Source organism: Trichechus manatus, unplaced genomic scaffold (genome assembly GCF_000243295.1).
Source record: "Trichechus manatus latirostris isolate Lorelei unplaced genomic scaffold, TriManLat1.0 scaffold00130, whole genome shotgun sequence".
Lineage (NCBI taxonomy): Eukaryota > Metazoa > Chordata > Mammalia > Sirenia > Trichechidae > Trichechus > Trichechus manatus.
Window position 1 is genome coordinate 138,378 of NW_004444066.1, and position 21,610 is coordinate 159,987.

Genomic DNA, 21,610 nt, shown 5'->3' on the forward strand with positions numbered 1-21,610 from the left:
CTAGATATTTGAATTTGTCAGAGTACAGTTATTCATAGTAATCTGTTATGCTTCTTTTAATTTCAGTTGGGTCTGTTGTGATATCACCCATCTTATTTCTTATATGGGTTATCTGCTTCCTCTCCTGTTTTTGTTTTGTCAGTTTGGCCAATGGTTTATCGATTTTGTTGATCTTTTCAAAGAACCAGCTTTTGGACTTGTTAACTCTTACAATTGTTTTTCTATTCTCTATTTCATCTAATTCTGCTCTAATTCTTATTATTTCCTTCCTTCTGGTGCCTGTGGGCTTCTTTTGCTGCTCTCTTTCTACTTGTTCCAATTGTAGGGTTAAAGTTTTGATTATGGCCCTTTCTTCTTTCTGGATGTGTGCATTTATTGCTATAAGCTGACCTCTGAGCACTGCTTTTGCTGTGTCCCAAAGGTTCTGGTAGGAAGTGTTTTCATTCTCATTTGATTCTATGGATTTCTTTATTCCATCCTTAATTTCTTCTATAACCCACTAGTTTTTGAGCAAGGTGTTGTTCAGTTTCCATGTGTTTGATTTTTTTCCTTGCTTTTTGTGTTGTTGATTTCCACTTTTATGGCGTTATGGTCAGAAAAGATGCTTTGTAATATTTCGATGCTTTGGATTTTGTTAAGGCTTGCTTTATGGCCTAATATGTGGTCTATTCTGGAGAATGTTCCATGTGCGTTGGAAAAGAAAGTATACTTGGCTGCTGTTGGGTGCAGTGTTTGGTATATGTCTATGAGATCAAGTTGGTTGATTGTAACATTTAGCTCTTCCGTGTCTTTGTTGAGCTTCTTTCTGAGTGTTCTCTCCTTCACTGAAAGTGGCATATTGAAGTCTCCTACTACTTCTGTGGAGCTGTCTATCTCTCTTTTCAGTGCTGTTAGAGTTTGTTTTATGTATTTTGGAGCCCTGTCATTGGGTGCATAAATATTTATTACAGTTATGTTCTCCTGGTGTATTGACCCTTTAATCATTATATAGTGCCTTTTCTTACCCTTTGTGGTGGATTTTACTTTAAAGTCTATTTTGTCAGAGATTAATATTGCCACTCCCGCTCTTTTTTGAGTGTTGTTTGCTTGATATATTTTTTCCACCTTTTGAGTTTTAGCCTATTTGTGTCTTTAAGTCTAAGGTGAGTCTCTTGTAGGCAGCATATAGACCATGCTTTTTTATCCAATCTGCCACTCTCTGTCTCTTTATTATTGGTGCATTAAATCCATTTACATTCAGCGTAATTATTGATAGGTATGAGTTTAGTGCTGTCATCCTGATGTCTCTTTTTGTGTGTTGTTCACAGTTTCTTTGTTCCCCTTAATTTTCTGTGTTGAGTCTTTTTTCTTTATGTGTTTTTTTCATTGTTGTTGATTTTGTGTTTGCTGAATCTTTATATTTCTCTAAGTTTTTATTTTGATTTTTAGGATTGTTAGTTTCATTTGTGGTTACCTTAATATTTACCCCTATATTTCTAAGTTTATACTGGTCTTTTATTTCTTTATATCACCTTGACTACCCCTCCATATGAAAAATCAATGTCTCCATTTTTTAAGTCCCTCTTTTTTGTTTTAATGTTGTCCTTTTTTACATATTGATATCTCTGTTTCCGTATTTTCGATGTTTTAGCTTTGATGTATTTTTGACTTCCCTATCTGAGTCAATATCTGGTTGCTCTGTCCTGTATTCTAGCCTAGTGTTGTTATCTGATGTTATTGATTTTCTAATCGGAGGACTCCCTTTAGTATTTCTTGTAATTTTGGTTTGGTTTTTGCAAATTCCGTAAACTTCTGTTTATCTGGAAATGCCCTAATTTTGCCATCATATTTGAGAAACAGTTTTGCTGGATATATAATTCTTGACTGGCAGTTGTTGTCCTTCAAGGCTTGATATATATGTCATCCCATTACCTTCTTGACTCCATGATTTCTGCTGAGTAGTCCGAGCTTATTCTAATCGACTCTCCTTTGTAGATCACTTTTCTTTTATCCCTAGCCGTTCTTAAAATTCTCTCTTTATCTTTGGTTTTGGTAAGTTTGGTTATAATACGTCTTGGTAACTTTCTTTTGGGATCTACCTTATGTGGGGTTCAGTGAGCATCTTGGATAGATATTTTTCTTCTTTCAAAGGGTTGTGTGTCTGTAAACTGGTCAAGTCTAGGAATTGATTGAAAGGTCATGACTATTCTGGCAATTTGAGTTAGACTGTCCTTCACTTGACCTAGAATTCTTCCACTTGTACAGATCAAGTAAATATTTAATAGATTTTCCATCTATTTCACTCCTAGGGACACCATGACTAAGTATCCAATGCCTTAAGTCCATACGAGTCAGACTATTCTGATCACTGCATTGACTCTGCTGCACATCATGGTAACCATGCCCACTTTGCCTTTGTTGATTGAGTGCTGCCACTTGGCCCTTCCACTTCAGGGTCCAATCAGCCCCATTGTAGTTAGGTGTCTTAATTCAATTAGGGCAGTTCTCACTATCAAATCTGACTTACATAAATAACAATCCCAGCAGTCTTCAAGGATGCTTAGGCTTCCTTCACAAATTTGTTCCTCACCATTATGGCCAAAGGTATGTCCTCTGGGCACTACATGGGTTGGTCTGTGGGTCCAACCTGATAAATCCACTCTAACATGCCAATTTCCCTAAGTATTTGGATACCTTCTTCTACAGTGTACCAAGGCAGATCTGGCACTTCAACTTGGTTTAGTGTAGGCCACCACTTAATCCATGCTTCAGTAAACCAACCAAATACTCAAGGAAATTTCACAAGGGGTGAATACCAAGAGGTGGGGATAACTGAGTCTGCCTGAGCCCCTCCTTGAGGGAAAATTATACTTTGTGCACCATTCATTTCAGACCTGACCATGTGGCTTCTTTCAGCTAATGGAATGTAATGAAAAGTGATATGTGTGGCTTTCAAGAAGACACTTTAAGAATTGTCATGTGGTCTTCCATTTTCTCTTTTACCCTCCCCACAAGACAATATCCTAGATATTCTCCAGCCTAAATCCTGGACCTGACACTTTATGGCATGTAATAAGAATAAGAAATAAACTCTATTGAAAGTCACTGGAATTGTGTCTGTGTATGTTGTTGGGAGGGTTGGAAGAGGTAGTTAGCTGCAGCATAATTTAGCTGACGGTGGCTGACACAGCTGGGCTGAGGGATACCAGAAAGTGATGGCAAAGCATCCTGAGGCTGGAAACACTGGAAAGCTATCACTGTCCAAGGCCAGAAAGGGAAAGGGGAGTAAGGGAGGCCTTGAAAGGAGGGAGCCAAGTAATCGACCCCTTGGCCTCTTTCTATTTCCACTCCCTAATTTACCACTACTGCTGCCCATTGGCCAACGTCAAGCAAAGGGGTCTAGAGCGGAGACTCCCTGGGCTCAGGTCAGAATAGAGTAGGGAGAAAAGCAGAGATGGCGGTATATAAGCAGAGAAAATCCAATGCACTCTGTAGTAACAATCTTCTTAGAGATCTCCTCACAGCCCTAACATTTATTTCTCCTAGTTTAAGTACGTATCTTCTGCCTGCAGTTTTCCCTTCCTCAAGTTGTGGGGTTTCAATACAGATCAGTAATATACCTCATTTATATTCTTTTCTAATAGAGAAAACAGATTTATAGAGTCAATAAAGCCTGAGTTTTTCTTGTAATGTCTTATAAATAAGGAGAATTCTCTCCCCAATATTAGAGAAACTGGGAACCAAATGCATATTGGTCATTGACACTATTTCTTTCAAAGAATATTCTTGGACACACACACACACACCTATATAACAAAAAAAAAAAACCCCATTGTTCATATTTTGTGAGCCTGCTCTGCCTTCTGTTGGTGAACACTGGCAGAGAGGCAGTAGCCAAAACAATAAATATTTGGGATGAGATTCCCTAGGAAGAGTATACATTGAGAAGAGAAGAGCGTTGAAAATCAGATCCTAGAAAATGCTAACCTTTTGGGAACAGATGAAGAAAAAATAATTCATGGGGTAGCTGAAAAGAAATGGTCAGAGAGGATAAAGGAAGAGAAAACAATGGTCGGATAGAATAAAGTGATAATGAAAGGAAGAAGTATTCACACTGAAAAATTCTTCCCAGGGTTGCACTAATTTAAGGGTTGGTGTCTATATATTAAATTTTGAAAATAGAATGTCATAAGTGACATAGAAAGAAAGATTTCTGTGAAATTGGCACAGGATGGAGCATGGGAGTACAAAGAGATGGCTAGTAAATAGACATTAATGTTGTAGAAAGGCATTCTAGACCACTTTTAAAAGAAATTAGCTCTGAGAACAGATAAGTGGTAAGAAAGTAGCTAAAGGGAGAGAAGCGCTTAAAAAAGGGCCAGTTTCAAAACGGGAGGGTGTTGAAAATTACCATAACATCAATGGAAATGTTCTATTGGGGAATTGATGATTCAAGAAAAAAGTGGATTTGTACATCATATAAGTTCCATAAGAATATGGGATGAGATGCAGTGATTACCTCTGAATAATTTTAAGGCCGTTGGACAAAATAAAATTATGGATTTGAAACAGATATTTTACATGTTAGAAATCAGAAAGTTGATGGCTTTCATACCAGAAGACCTCTATTGTCTTCATGAAGCAGCAGATAAGACCATCTGCTGAATGAGGGATAAACTGTATCTTAGAACTGGATGTATGTGAGAGTACGTTATTGTGAGACATGGGAAGTTAGGAAGATGTGCTAAAAAATGACTCCATTTGGAGGGAGTCCAATATTTGTAGGGTGACCACGCAAGTGGGTTGCTTCAAAGTCATTTGGGACAAAGATCATTGAAGTTGAGGAGAATGATAGGAAATTAAATAAGATTTCAGCAGTACCGATAGCCTGAAAACCAAACTCACTGCTGTTGAGTCGATTCCAACTCATAGCAACTGTATGTGACAAAGTAGAACTACCCCATAGGGTTTTCTAGGCTGTAATCTATATTGGAGCAGATCACCGGGTCTTTCTCACACAGAGCTACTGTGGTGGTTTGGACTGCAAACCTTTCAGTTAGCAGCCAACCACTTAATCATTAAGCCACCAGGACTCATTCTAGTCTTCATAACAGCCATAAAATTAGTATCCCTGGTTCACAAATGAAGAAACTGAGATTTGAGGTCATGAAAGAATTTACCCAAAGTCATATAGATGGGAAAGAGAAAAACCAGGATTTGAAGACAAGCCGGTTTGACTCTAGAGCTAAGCTACTAAGTGCTAAACTATCCTTCTTTCCAACAGTGGCATTTAGTTTGTCTTGAGTGATGCTGGGCTACTGGGCTAGGTGACAAAAGTCACCAGGTAACATGACATCACAACTAGAAGGTTGTTAGATCACTGACAAAGTGCAATACAGGATATAGAGCAAAGTTGTATAATCTGATGCAAAAAGAGAGTTTTTGTATAAGGCTGGAAGCAAATGTTCTGGAAAGAGCTGAGAAAAGCAAAGTGAATGTAGAGTTTTCACCTCCCTCCCACTTCTAGTACATGAAAAATGGGCACAGTATCAGTGTCTGTTTTAGAAAGGCAGCTGAAAGTAAAGACATCATTTGTTGGAAAAGCTATGTTTCAGATAAAGTAATAAGATGAGGTGTACTGATCTCAGAATTTCTGCTCCAAATGAGCCTCCAGATAACAACAAGAGGCTTAAATACATGGGTATCTTTTGGCTTCTCTGTTCCAAAATGACTGTTAATAAAAAATTGTTTTCCTTTCTCTGCATTATCCAGTTATAGGTGATAGTTGTAGAGTGGTCAGAATCTGAGCAGTTTTGGTCCTGGTGGAGTCTGATGTGAATCTCTTTATCTCCTACAGTAGAAGACTGTTCTGGGAAGCTAACCCTTGCTATCATGATCTCAATGTTCTAGATGGCTTCTTGGATGATTATTCATTTTAAAACCATGACACTGTAATTATTCAGGAGTGGATTGTGATAATGGGCTGTATATGGTGACGTTGTGATTGGCTGGAGGGTGAAGGAGCAGTCAGTGGTATCCCAGGAGCACAATCAATGAGGTACAAAATTCAGTAGATAATAGACAATACAGTAGACAATGGCAATGATGGCACAGCTGACTCACTGGTAATCACCATGTTATAATTGCTGCATGTATACATTGTCAAAAATGAAATGGAAAGCTTGAAAATTGATATCCTAGGTATTAGTGAGCTGAGATGGACTGTTATTGGCCATTTTGAATCTGACAATTATATGGTCTACTATGTCAGGAATGACAAGTTGAAGAGTAATGGCATTATATTCATCATCAAAAATAACATTTCAAGATCTATCCTGAAGTACAATGCTATCTGTGATAGGTTAATATCCATACGTCTACAAGGAAAACCAGTTAATATGACTATTATTGAAATTTACACACCAACCACAAAGGCCAAAGAATAAGAAACTGAACATTTTTATGAACTGCTGCAGCCTGAACCTGTTCAAACATGCAATCAAGATGCCCCAATAATTACTGGTGATTGGAAGACGAAAGTTGGAAAGAAAAATGAAGAATTAGTAGTTGGAAAATTTGATCCTGGTGATAAGAATGATGCCAGAGATCTCATGATAGAATTCTGCAAGACCAATGAGTTATTCATCAGAAATACTTTTTTTTCAACAATACAAACAACAACTATACACATGGACCTCTCCAGATGGTTTACATGGGAATCAAATTGATTACATCTGTGGAAAGAGACAATGAAGAAGCTCAATAATATCAGTTAAGACAAAACCAGGGGCCAACTGTGGAACATACCATCAATTGCTCATAGGCAAGTTCAAGCTGAAACTGAAGAAGAGCAAAGCAAGTCCAAGAGAGACAAAGTACGACTTTGAATATATCCTGCCTGAATTTAAAGACCATCTCAAGAACAGATTCTATACACTGAACACTAATGGCAGAAAACCAGAGGAGTTGTGGTATGACATCAAAGACATTATATATGAAGAAAGTAAAAGGTCATGAAAAAGACATGAAAGAAAGAAAAACCAAAATGGATGCCGGAAGAAACTATAAAACTTGCTTTGAGTGCAGAGTAGCTAAAGCAAACAGAAGATAAGATGAAGCAAAAAAGCTGAACAGAAAATTTCAAAGGATGCCTTTAGAAGACAAAGATAAAGTATTATAAAGAAATGGGCAAAGACCTGGAGGTAGAAAACCAAAAGGGAAGGACATGTTCAGCATTTCTCAAACTGAAAGAATTGAAGACACAATTCAAGCCTTGAGTTGCAATATTGAAGGATTCTATGGACAAAAATGGAATGATGAAGAAAGCATCATAAGGACATGGAAGGGATACACAGAGTCACTGTACTGAAAACAATTGGTTGGTGTTCAACCGTTTTACAAGGTAGCATATAATAAAATACCCTCGTTCTGAAGGAAGAAGTGCAAGCTGTGCTGAAGACATTGGCGAAAAACAAGGCTCCAGAAATTGATGGAATACCAATGGAGATGCTTCAACAAACAGATGCAATGCTAGATGTGCTCACTCATCTATGCCAAGAAATTTGGAAGATAGCTACCTGGCCAAACAACTGGAAGAGATCCATATTTGTGCTCATCCCAAAGAAAGGCAATCAAACAGAATGCAGAAATTATCCAACAATAATATTAAATACTAGCAAAATTTTGCAGAAGATAATTCAAATATGGTTGCAGCCATACATTGACAGGGAACTGCCAGAAGTTTCAAGTCATATTCAGAAGAGGATATGGAATGATGGATATCATTGCTGATGTCAGATGGATCTTGCCCAAAAGCAGAAAATAGAACAAAGATGTTTTCCCGTGTTTTATCGACTACAAAAATGCATTCAGCTATGTGGATCATAACAAATTATGGATAACACTGTGAAGAACGGGAATTCCAAACATTTAATTGTGCTCATGCAGAACCTGTACATGCATCAAGAGCAGTACTTCAAACAGAACAGGGGGATACTGCATGGTTTAAAAGTAAAAAAAGTGTGTGGCCGGGTTGTATTCTTTCAATTACTTACTCAATCTATATGCTAAACAAATATTCTGAGAAGCTGGGCTATATGAAGAAGAATGTGGCATCAAGATTGGAGGAAGATATGCAGTTGACACAACCTTCCTCGCTGAAAGTGAAGAAGATTCGAAGCGCTTATCGATGAAGACCAAACTATAGTCTTCAGTATAGATTACGCCTCAACATAAAGAAAACAAAAATCCTCACAACTGGACCTATAAGCAACATCATGATAAGTGGAGAAAATATTGAAGTTGTCAAGGATTTCATTTTACTTGGCTCTACAATCAACACCCATGGAAGCAGCAGTCAGGAAATCGAAAGACGCTTTGCACTGGGAAAAACCTGCTTCAAAAAACCTCTTTAAAGTGTTAAAAAGGGAAGATGTCGCTTTCAGGACTAAGGTTACCTGACCCAAACCATGGTATTTCCAATTGCCTCATATGCATGCAAAAGCTGGACAACGAATAAGAAAGACAGTAGAAGAATTGGTGCATTCAGATTATGATATTGGCTAAGAATACTGAATATACCATGGACTGCCAGAAGAATGAATAAATCTGTCCTGGAAGAAGTACAGCCATAATGCTCCTTAGAAAGGAGGATAGCCAGGCTGTGTCTTAACGTGCTTTGGACACGTTATAGGGAGGGGCCAGTCACTGGAGAAGGACATCATACTTGGTAAAGTAGAAGGTCAGTGAAAAAGAGGAAGACCCTCAACAAGATGGATTGACACAGTGACTGCAACAATGGGCTCAAATATAGCAGCGATTGTGAGGATGGTGCAGGACGGGGCAGTGTTTCATTCTGTGGTACATAGAGTTGCTACGAGTCAGAACCAACAGCAGCTAACAACAACAACAGGCTATGGTTCCCAGTGGTTTGGCCAAACAGCAGACTATTTGCTGTTGCATAAAGTAATGTAATGCAGTATAATTTAATCACCTTCCACAATGTAATCTAATGTAATATAATCAATCAGTTAAAAGGGGAGCTCCTTAGGGTGTGGTCTGCCTCCAGACTAGAAATAGGTATTTTGGCAGAACTCACTCTCTCTCTTGACTTTGCACTCTTCCTATTGCCCGGCCTGAGGATCTTGGGATGTGAGCCTGCGGAACTCTCCACCATGATGCCTGACCTTTGGTTTCAGACTTGCCAGTCCCCCAATAATCCCACGAGTCCGCAAGAGTCTCCAGCCTGTTGCCTGGCCTACAGATTTTGGATTTATCAGCCCCCACAACCATGTGAGCCAATCCCTTGAAGTAAATGTCTGCCTCTCTCTTTCTCTTTCTCTCTATGTATAACATATATATACACATATATACCACTGGTTCTGTTTCTCTAGGCATTCCTAAGATGTTCATTATTAAGGTTTATCTTCATACTGTATACAGTTCAGTACTTGAGGCACACACTTGTTATGTATGCTTTTCTGATGCTCTCAAATCATCTATGTATAAGTCATTATTATGTATGCTTCTATAATGCTTTTTATAATATATTTTAAAATAATATTTTATTGCATTTTTGATGAACGTTTACACAGCAAATTAGGATCCCATTTAACAATTTCTACACAATTTGTTCAGTGACATTGCTTACATTTTACACACTGTGTCAACTTTCTTATTATTTCCATTCTGGTAGTTCTGTTTCCAGTAATCATTTTCCCTGTCCCCTTGCTTTCTTGTCTTTGCTTTAGAGTAAAGATTAACCATTTCATCTCATAATAAACACTTTTTTAAAGGAGCACAGTACTCATGGGTGATATTGTTTATTTTATGAGCTAATCTGCTATTTAGCTAAAAATGACCTCATGGAATAGTTTTGATTCAAAGTTTAAAAAGTATCTCAGGGTGATAATCTTGGGGAGTCCTCCAGTCTCAACTGGCCCAGTAAGTCTTAGATGGCCGTTCACAAGCTTTTAAGACCCCAGACACTACTCACCAAACTAGGATACGGAACATAAACTTTACATATTATATTATGCCAATTGACCTAGTTGTACCATGAGACTATGGTCCTATGTCTTCAGAACCCATAAACCAATCTTGTCAGCTGTTATGTTCTTGTTGTTAGGTGCCGTCAAGTCAGTTCTGACTCATAGCGATCCTATGTACAACAGAACGAACCACTTCCCGGTCCTGTGCCATCCTCACAATTGTTGTTATGCTTGAGCCCATTGTTGCAGACACTGTGTCAATCTATCTAGTTGAGGGTCTTCCTCTTTTTCGCTGACCCTCTACTTTACCAAGTATGATGTCCTTCTCCAGGGACTGATCCCTCCTGACAACATGTCCAAACTATGTAAGACGCAGTCTCACCATCCTTGCTTCTAAGAAGCATTCTGGTTGTACTTCTTCCAAGATAGACCTGTTCGTTCTTCTAGCAGTTCATGGTATATTCAGTATTCTTCACCAACACCACAATTCAAAGGCGTCAATTCTCCTTCGGTCTTCCTTATTCATTTACCAGCTTTCGCATGCATATAATGTGATTGAAAATACCGTGGCTTGGGTCAGGCGCACCTTAGTCCTCAAGGTGACATCTCTGCTTTCCAACACTTTAAATAGGTCTCTTGCAGCAGACTTGCCCAGTGCAGAGCATCTTTTGATTTCCTGACTGCTGCTTCCATGGGTGTTGATTGTAGAGCCAAGTAAAATGAAATTCTTGCCAACTTCAATCTTTTCTCTGTTTATCATGATGTTGCTTATTGGCCCAGTTGTGAGGATTTTTGTTTTCTTTACGTTGAGGTGTAATCCATACTGAAGGCTGTGGTCTTTGATCTTCATTAGTAAGTGCTTAAAGTCCTCTTCACTTTCAGCAAGCAAGGTTGTGTTATCTGCATAACTCAGGTTGTTAATGAGTCTTCCTCCAATCCTGATGCCCTGTTCTTCATATAGTCCACCTTCTCGTATTATTTGCTCAGTATACAGATTGAATAGGTATGGTGAAAGGATACACTCCTGACGAACATCTTTTCTGACTAAACCATGAAGTATCCCCTTGCTCTGTCCGAACAACTCCCTCTTGATCTATGTACAGGTTCCTCATGAGCACAATTAAGTGTTTTGAAATTCCAATTCTTCACAATGTTATCCATAATTTGTTATGATCCACACAGTCAAATGCCTTTGCATAGTCAATAAAACACAGGTAAATATCTTTCTGGTAGTCTCTGCTTTCAGCCAGGATCCATCTGACACCAGCAATGATATCTCTGGTTCCACGTCCTCTTCTGAATCTAGCCTGAATTTCTGGCAGTTCCCTGTGGGTACACTGCTGCAGCCACTTTTGAATGATCTTCAGCAAAATTTTACTTGCAGGTGATATTAACGATATTATTCAATAATTTTCACATTCATTTGGATCACCTTTCTTGGGAATAGGCATAAATATGGATCTCTTCCTGTTGGTTGGGCAGGTAGTTGTCTTCCAAATTTCTTGACATAAACAAGTGAGCGCTTCCAGCATTGCATCCGTTTGTTGAAACATCTCAGTTGATATTCCGTCAATTCCTGGAGCCTTGTTTTTCATCAGTACCTTCAGTGCAGTTTGGATTTCTTCCTTCAGTACCGTTGGTTCCTGATCATATGCTACCCCTTGAATGGCTGAATGTTGACCAATTCTTTTTGGTATAATGACTCTTGTACTCCTTCCATCTTCTTTTGATGCTTCCTGCATCATTTAATATTTTCCCTATAGAATTCTTCACTATTACAACTCGAAGCTTGATTTTTTTCTTCAGTTCTTTCAGCTTGAGAATGCTGAGCATGTTCTCTTCCCTTTCAGTTTTCTCTCTCCAGCTCTTTGCACATGTCATTATAATACTTTACTTTGTCTTCTCCAGCCTCCCCCCTTTGAAATCTTCTGTTCAGTTCTTTTACTTCATCACTTCTAACTTTTGCTTTAGCTATTCGATGTTCAAGAGCAAGTTTCAGCGACTCTTCTGACACCCATTTTGGTCTTTTTGTTCTTCCTGTCTTTTTAATGGCCTCTTGCTTGCTTCATGTATGATGTCCTTGATGTCATTCCACAACTCATCTGGTATTCGGTCATTAGTGTTCAATGCATCAAATCTATTCTTGAGATGGTCTCTAAATTCAGGTGGGATATACTCAAGGTCATACTTTGGCTCTTGTGGACTTGTTCTAATTTTCTTCAGTTTCAGTGTGAACTTGCATATGAACAATAGATGGTCTGTTTCACAGTCGGACCCTGGCCTTGTTCTGACTGATGATATCGAGGTTTCCATTGTCTCTTTCCACAGGTGTAGTTGATCTGATTCTTGTGTATTCCATCTGGTGAGGTCCATGTGTATAGTTGCCATTTATGTTGGTGAAAAAAGGTGTTTGCAATGAAGAAGTCATTGGTCTTGCAAAATTCTATCATGCGATCTCCAGCATTGTTTCTGTCACTAAGGCCATATTTTCCAACTACCGATCCTTCTTCTTTGTTTCCAACTTCCGCATTCCAATCACTAGTAATTATCAATGCATCCTGATTGCATGTTCAATCAATTTCAGACTGCAGAAGCTGATAAAAATATTCAATTTCTTCATCTTTGGCCTTAGCGGTTGGTGCATAAATCTGAATAATAGTCATATTAACTGGCCTTCCTTGTAGGCGTATGGATATTATCCTATCACTGACACTGTTGTACTTCAGGATAGATCTTGAAATGTTCTTTTTGATGATGAATGCAATGCCATTCCTCTTCAAGCTGTCATTCTCAGCATAGTAGATCATATGATTGTTTGATTCAAAATGGCCAATACCAGTCCATTTCAGCACACTAACGCCTAAGATATCGATGTTTATGTGTTCCATTTCATTTTTGATGATTTCCAGTTTTCCTAGGTTCATACTTCTTACATTCCGTGTTCCAATTATTAATGGATATTTGCAGCTGTTTCTTCTCGTTTTGACTCACGCCACATCAGCAAATGAAGGTCCCGAAAGCATAACTCCATCCACCTTATTAAGTAAGGTTCACTCTACTTTGAGGAGGCAGCTCTTCCCTAGTCGTCTTTTGAGTGCCTTCCAACCTGAGGGGTTCATCTTCTGGCACTATATCAGTGTTCTGCTGCTATTCATAAGGTTTTCACTGGCTAATTCTTTTCAGAAGTAGACTGCCGGGTCCTTCTTCCTAGTCTGTCTTAAGAAGGACCCGGCCAGCTGTTTGGTTAAGTCTAGTAAGTATCAGTGTTTGAGCCCTCTATGTGCTTCATTATACATATGAATATATATGGATGCGTACACTTACGTATATATATACGTAAATATGTATACGCATATATATATATATATATCTGCTTGTAAAACCAGCTGCCACTGAGTTGATTCTAACTCATAGCTACCCTGTAGGGCAGAGTAGAACTGCCCCATTGGATTTCCAAGGCTGTAAGTCTTCACGGAAGCAAACTGCCACATCTTTCTCTCACAGAGCAGCTGGTGAGTTTGAACCGCCGACCTTTGGGTTAGCAGCCAAGTGCTTAACCACTCTGCCACCAGAGCTATGTGCATAGATACTTCTATATATGTCCACCTATATACACACACATACATACTTATACACTTGTATGCATACGTACATACACGTGTCCACACTCTTATTATTTAGTTGTTGCACAATTGTATATGTCCTAGCATTTACCATAAACATCCCTTTTCTCTTGCCTACTTCTTAGTGACATCATTCACTTTGGTAAAGCTGTGCACACTTCACTTATATTTGGTGTTATATTTCCCATTCCCCAAAATAACAAAGATCTACTATCTAGAGAGTCATCTTCCCCCTCCCCCCACCTATCCCTGGTAACCACCAGCGAACATTGATTTCAGTGTGTATACTTATTCTTGTCTTTTTATAATAGTGAAATCACAGTGTTTGTCCTTTTGTGATTAACTTATTTCACTCAGGATAATGTCCTCCAGTTTCATCCACATTATAACGTATTTTGAAGACTCACCATTAATCTTTACGGCTGCAAAGTATTTCATTGTATGTATGTACCACATTTAGTTTATCGATTCATCTGTTGACAGGCACTTAGGCTGTTTCCATTTTTTGCTATTGTGAATAGTGCTGCAGTGAAGATAGGTGTGCATATGTCTGATTGTGTCTTTAGTATTCAATTTCTAGGGTATATATCTAGCTTTATAATATTTTAAAACACCTATGTATACCTGTTGCCATCAAGTCAATTCAGACTCATAGCAACCCTATAGGACAGAGTAGAACTGCCCCACAGGGTTTACAAGGGGCGGCTGGCAGATTCGAACTGCCGACATTTTGGTAGCAGCTGTAGCTCTTAACCACTGTGCCACCTATGTACAAGTCACTTATAATGTGACGTTAGAAATAGTGTTCCTGAACTTAGAAATAGAAACATGTATACTTCTATGATGCTCTTTAACCACTAACTTTAAGTCATTAGAAACTTTTCAGTCATTAGAAAGTATAAGTCATTAGAAAGTGGTTCTAATCTTGGAAATAGATAATAGAAGTATGTGAAGTATGTAGTAAACAGGGACATAAATATGTCATATGATAACCCCCTTAATTTCTAATAAACTGAATCTCTATAAATTTTCCCTGGGACATAAATATGTCATACAACAATTCCCTAAATTGACAATAAAACATACTAATCCTGGTTAGACATGACAGCATCTAACTTCTATTTTGTGAAGTGAAGGTGAAAAAAGTGTATATAAACTGTCACTTTCTGCTCACTTGCTGAGGAAAGACAGCAGGAAAACAACTCCCTGACTCTCGCCCTCTCTGAAGACTGACAGCCTGCTGTAATACTGCCCACCGCAAGCGACCTCAGACCCTAGCTACAAGGTGGTCAAGTCTCCTCCCGAGACCACTCGGTAAAGGTAAAAGCCTGAAGTCTAAAGATTCGGCCTCTAATCATTGAACTAACATTGTAATTGTTAATTCTGATTCTCTAGTGATAAATGAATGCCTAGAGGTGTTACCTGCATGCCTTGCCACATGACTACCTTGCAATAAATAAAACGATGCATGACACACCTGAGTATTTCTTTATTTAATTTCAAAATAACAATCCGCACAAGACAGCACTTAACTATATAAAATTTCAGCTTTGTATCATTACACATTTATGATTTAGATATTGGTATAATGCTCTAAGGAGTCGCTGGGTAGACCAAATGACTACACGCTGGGATACTAAACTTAAGGTTGGTGGTTTGAACCCACCCGTAGAAGCCTTGGAATAAAGGCCTGGCAATCTGCTTCCAAAAGGTCATAGCCATGAAAGTCCTATGGAGGGTAGTCCTACTCTGAAACACATGGAATTGCCATGAGTCAGATTCAACTCAAAGGCAATATATATATACATGGTATATAATCCTCTGGGAGTCCTTGGGTGGTGCACACAGTTAATGCACTCAGCTGATAACTTAAGAGCTGAAGATTCGTGTCCACCAGAGGTGCCTTGGGAGAACGGCCTGACGATCTACTTCTGAAAAATTAGCCATTGAAAACCCTATGGAACACAGTTCTACTCTGATACACATGGAGTTGCCGTGAGTTGGAGTCACCTCAATGGCAACTAATTTATAATGCTCTAACCCAACATTACAAAAAGGATATAGGGTTGCTTTTATACATATAGGGTTGCTGAGTCAGAGTTAACTGAACAGCAACTGGTACAGGATATCTAATTGTGGCTGAATAACAAAAAGGGATAGAAAAGCTAAAAAAAGAAAAGAAAAAAATCAACAGGATTTCCTACAGATTCTGCCTGTTCTGTTATCATTTCCCAATAACGAACCATCAGAGTTCTCATTTTTAATATGATTTCCTACCCAGAGTCTGCATGATTCAAACTTTTGAAATTTATAGGAAAACATTCTATAGATCCATGTTGCTTTATTAAGAGGTTTTGCTGCTCCATGAACAGTAGAAAGTTGAAGATTGACTTTCCATTGCTTTTACAGATGGTAATATATACCTAAACAAAAAAGCAAACCCGTCACTGTCAAGTCAATTCCAGCTCATAGTGACCCTATAGGACAGAGTAGAACTGCCCCATAGGGTTTCCAAGCAGCAGCTGGTGGATTTGAACTGTTGACCTTTTGGTTAGCAACCAAGCTCTTAACCACTGCACCACCAGGGCTCCACTATACACCTACTCCTTACTTATTGACTATCTCATTATCCAACATTTCGCATTTATGACAATAGTAAAAAAAAATCTACTATCCAGCTATTTTGCACATTAATGACGTACGTCTGGCAGTAACGAACACTGAGGTGCGAGGCAAGAGTAATGCTGGCTGTGATGGTTAAAGTTATGCGTCAGCTTGGCTGGGCCACGATTCTCAGTGGTTTGGCAGTTATGTAATGATATAATCTGGTAGTTTTGTAATGATGGAAACAGCCTCCATTTTCGCATAATGCCGATCTTCAAATAATGACCTGGTCTTTGGAACATAACAATGTCGATAAGTGAGAACTGGGGGTACATAGTATATGAAGCAGGAAAGGGAAATTCAGTGCAGGAAAATAAAAATAAAAATCCAAGACTATGCAAGACTCAGTGAAAACACAAAGGAAGTACATATAAAACAATGGTGTTATAACGTAGCATTTGGGCCTGAGAAGCCCCAAATAGAATATGACAACCAGATCCCTGACAACAGATCTTTTCCAAAGACAAGGCATTTTACAAATATTCTCTATGAGTTGTATTGGAGAATAACAGCTGATCCACAGGGGCATAGTGAGGGTAACAAGTGCCCAGGGGCAATCTCTAAGTTGCCCCCTTCACCCGCACCCCCCCCAGTTTCAAGACGCATAGACGTTGATACTGGCCACCCGTCAGCAGAAATGCCTTTCTCCCTCTTGTCCAGCAACCTCAGTCAGGTGTCCTTCATATTTGTGGTGCATTGGAATGTCATTCTGCAATTCGTCTGGCACCCCTTTGGACTTGTGCCCAAGGGGCAAGTGTCCCCTTCTTTCCCCACCTGTCTCTACATCTCTGCTGATTCACAGGGTGGAGGGAGTTGAAAGATAACTGTGGATTTCATCTGTTTTTCCACTGTTTTTTGTCTGTGTCAGGATCCAATCTTGGAAACCAAATTGCATTTTAGTTATCATGTCTCTTTCATCTGATTGGGTTTGTAAAGTTTCTGTGTCTTTTTTCCACACACCCCCCCCCATGAATTTGACAATTTCCGAGAGTACTGGTCATGTATTTTATAGAATTCTTGGTTTGTTTTCTCATGATCGGAAGAAATTATGAATTTTGAGGAAGGATACCACAGGAGTGGTGCGCACTTTCCATCACATCATATCAGGGGACACACGAGATTAATATGGCCTATTACCGTTTATTTTAAACTTGGTCACTGGTGAATAAAGTCAAAATTTTTCCTTTCCACTCTCTATTGTTAGAAGCTAGTCACTAGGTTCAACCCTTACTCAAGCAGATGGGAACAATGCTTCACCTCTCAGCACAGAATTACAGATTTTTCCTTTATTATCCCAGGAAAGAATCTGACTCAGTAGGATTCTTAGAAGTTGATTAGTCATTTTATAAAAAGAGAATAATCAGACGCGGCAGTTTATTAAAAGTGGATGAATGGTATTTATCTGTGGTCTACCCAGGGCTCAGCTAACACGGACATGCAATAATTAAGGATGAATTGAAGGCTTGGCTCATCAACACGCCCAGTACATTGTTTAGGGATCTACATTGCAAAATTTTTTCTTCATGAATTGAAATTCAACTTTCAGATGGTATTATTCTAATGAGACATCAGCTTCTTTTCTGAAAATGTCTTTTTAAGCAGAATTTTAGCATCATTGGTCACTATATCAAGGAAATGATATTGCAAATAGAAGTTTTTTCTAAAGTAAAGACCTGTAGCAAGGAGACCTCCATTAGCTGAGCAGAACTTCTCCAAACATTTCAAAAGCGTTTCCCGTATTGATTTATCTTCCTTTTTTTCCAACAAAGTTGGAGATTCAATGATTGCCTGGAGTTGCTCCACAGGCACTTGCAAATCCTCAGCCAAATTTTGCAGAGAAATATCATCCACCCCAAATAGAACTCGATATTCCTTTAAACTTGCCTCCAGCTTCTTTACATCATTATCATTGATGATGCCCACCATAGGCAAAGTGGCCAACACACCAGCCTTCAAGGCATCCAGCCAGATCTTCTGCCTCAGAGAATTCCTCTTTATTTCAATGGCTTCCTCAGTAACACTGGGCAGGGAAAGCATTAAAATATGGCGCTTTTGAGCAGGGAGATCTTTTAATAGGGTGTCTGTCAGGGTTGGGAAATCATACTTAGATACATCATTGCTGGAGACCAAGAAGATTTGTGGTACATCCATCTTAATCTTCTCAAAACAGAGCGAGCAATTGTCTCGGATCTGCTGCAGGATTTCTTCTCTTTCAAAGTTCTTCGGTTTATTTCGCTGTTCATTCTATAAATCGATGTCCACCTTGCTTCTAACAAAGTAGAAATTTTTTTTCATACTTTTAATGGCTGTGGCAAGTTGTGCCTCATTATCTTTGAAGCGTGTAGCAGAAACGATAATAAAGAAGTCGTACTCAACAAATTTTACTCTCTGCAGATAATACTGTGGTTGGAAATTAGTGGTCCCAATGCCAGGCAAGTCCCAAAATTTCACATTGGGAAACCGTGGGTGTTCGTATGAAATTGGCTTCTTGGTCGTCTCTACCACACCGGTGGGGGCCGCATTTTCTTCTCCACACCGAACTTCTCTCAGGGCATTGATGAAGCTGGACTTTCCTGTACCAGATTCCCCTGTCACAGCAATATTCAGTGGGGCACTATCAATTTCTTTTAGTGCCTTATCAAGTACAGTACTCACATTATCAATGTAACCTTTTTCCAAGTTTGACTTGATCAAATTGATGGTTTCCTCAGAGAGGATTTTGTTTTCCGTCTTGAAATTCTTAAAATACTCATCCATACTGGAAAGCAAATTTTGGTGTTGTTCATTATGAGAAGGAGAAGAGAAAATACCACCCATGGTGAATAAAGGATCTAAAAGAAGGAAGAGGAAAGTTGAAAGAAATTACCATACTGGAAGAAGTTCTTTAGGATTTGCTCTTACCTAAAATACCATATTCTCAGCACTATTTTCCTTGGTTATGTCTTAACATGGGTTAGTTTTTATCTTATTTAAGCTCTTTGTTACGGAAATTTTATACTTGTACAAAAATTAAAAAGGATGACATAGTAAACCCTGTGTGTCCATCAGCCAGCTTCAACAACCATCAGATCATGTCCAATCCCATTCATCACCTTTTTCCTCTAAAGTAAAACCAAGATATCCCATAATCCCATCCGTAAATACATCAGTCTAGCTCTCTAAAAAATAATTAATTTTAATTAACGTAACTTCAATACTATTACCACACTTAAAAAATCAATAATAATTCCTCACTGTCATCAGTACCTAATCAGTGTTTAAATTTGCTCAACTGCAAGTAGGTTATTTATTACTGTTTTACTTTAATTAAGATGCCAACAAAGTCCACCCACTGTATTTGGTTATGTTTCTTAGATGGCATTAATTTGCTTTACATATGCACTTTTCTTGGCTTTGGAACTCATGTTGATTAGTCATTTTGTTCCAGGAATATTATTCACTTTCAATAACACAAAGCTTTTTCATTCTTCAACTCCTAGTTTATACTCATTTACTCGATGCAGTCTTTCTACACATTCCAGCCCTTATTTAGCACCTCTATTTTCTTTTTGTTTTTAAATTCTATTCATTTTGTTGTTGAGAATATACACAGCAAAACATACACAAATCCAAGTTTCTACATGTACAATTCAGTGACATTGATTAAATTCTTTGAGTTGTGCAGCCATTCTCCCCCTTCCTTTCTAAGTTGTTCCTCACCCATTAACATAAATTCACTGCCCTCCAAGGTTCCTATCTAATCTTTCAAGTTGCTGTTGTCATTTTAATCCCATACAGATAGTTCTTAAAGAGCATAATGCTCAAGGCAGACATCCTTTACTAGTTAAGCTAAACTCTTTGGTTTTGAGACCACTTCAGGGGCTATTTCTCATTTAAGTTTTAAAGATTATCTCAGGGCAATAGTTTCAGGGGTTCATCCAGCCTCCATGGCTCCAGAAAATCTGGGTTCCATGAAAATTTGCAATTCTGTTCTGTATTTCCCCCTTTTTGATCAGGATTCTTCGATGGAATCTTTGATCAAAATATTCAGTAACGGTAGCTGGGCACCATCCAGTTCTGGTCTCATGACAAAGGAAACAGTTGTTCATGGAGGCAATTAGCCAAACATTCCATTTCCTCCTCTTATTCCTGACTCTCTTTCTCTGTTGGTCCAGGAAAATAGAAACCAATTGATGTGCCTTGGATGGCTGCTTGCAAGCCTTTAAGACCCCAGGTATTATGCAATGAACTAGGAGGTAGAACAGAAGCATCAAACACATTATTAGGCCAATTAACTGGGATGTCACATGAAACCATGACCCTAAACCTCCAAACCAAGGAACCAAATCCCATGAGGTGTTTGCTTTTACATAAGCAGCCACGGCAACACCTCTTTATTGTTGCTGTTGTAAATATACCTATCACATAACTTTTGCAAATTCAACTTTTTACAGTTGTACAACTTACAGCAATTATAATAACAAGCTGTGCAGCCCTACCTACTCTTAATCAGTGCAGTGCTGGTTCAGTGGTAGAATTCTCGCCTCCAATGTGGGAGACGTGGGTTCAATTCCCAGCCAATGCACCTCATGGGCAGCCATCAAGTCTGTCAGTAGAGGCTTGCATGCTACTATGATGCTTAACAGGTTTCAGTGGGGCTTCCAGGCTGAAATGCACGAGGAATAAAGGACCAGTGATCTACGTCCAAAAATCAGCAGTGAAAACCCTCTGGATCACAACAGAACATTGTCTGATTTGTCTCCGATCATGGGAATGGCACATGACCAAGCAGTGTTTTGGTTTGTTCCATTGTGCATGGGGTAACCATGAGTCAGGGCCAATTCAGTGGCAAATAACAACATTTTCTTTTAAACTTTTTATTTTTATACAGTAATCTAATTGCACAAAATATCTTATTATGTAAAACATTATTTGTTAGTGGAGAGCTTTAGGGAAACCCAAATAAGGAGCTCCTACTCTGTAACTTCACCACTTGAAGATTATTTTTCACATGGTAGCAGAGCAGATTAAAGGTATGAAGAATGACAGTCATGGATTGAATTGTGTCCCGCCAAAATGTGGGTCAACTTGGCTAGGCCTGATTCCCAGTATTGTATGATTGTCCAACATTTTGTGATCTGATGTGATTATCCTATGTGTTGGAAATTCTAACCTCTATGATGTTAATGAGGCAGGATTAGAGGAAGTTATGCTAATGACACAGGACTCAATCTACATGATTAGGTTGTATCTTGAGTCAACCTCTTTTGAGATATAAAAGAGAGAATCCAGCAGAGAGGAAGGAGACCTCATACCACCAAGAAAGAAGGGTGGGGAGTGGAGCACATTCTTTGGATATGGGGTCCCTGAGCTGAC

At 38.8% G+C, this 21,610-nt stretch overlaps 1 protein-coding gene across 1 annotated transcript; it reads right to left on the minus strand.

The window, feature by feature from the left end:
- Positions 1 to 16,790: 16,790 nt before the first annotated feature.
- LOC105756721 (interferon-inducible GTPase 1-like) lies at positions 16,791 to 20,809 on the minus strand. Its single transcript, XM_012558004.2, is given in 2 exon segments — positions 16,791 to 19,086; positions 20,734 to 20,809. A coding segment is annotated over 1 exon segment (1,260 nt). The 5' UTR covers positions 19,073 to 19,086; positions 20,734 to 20,809; the 3' UTR covers positions 16,791 to 17,812.
- Positions 20,810 to 21,610: the final 801 nt, after the last annotated feature.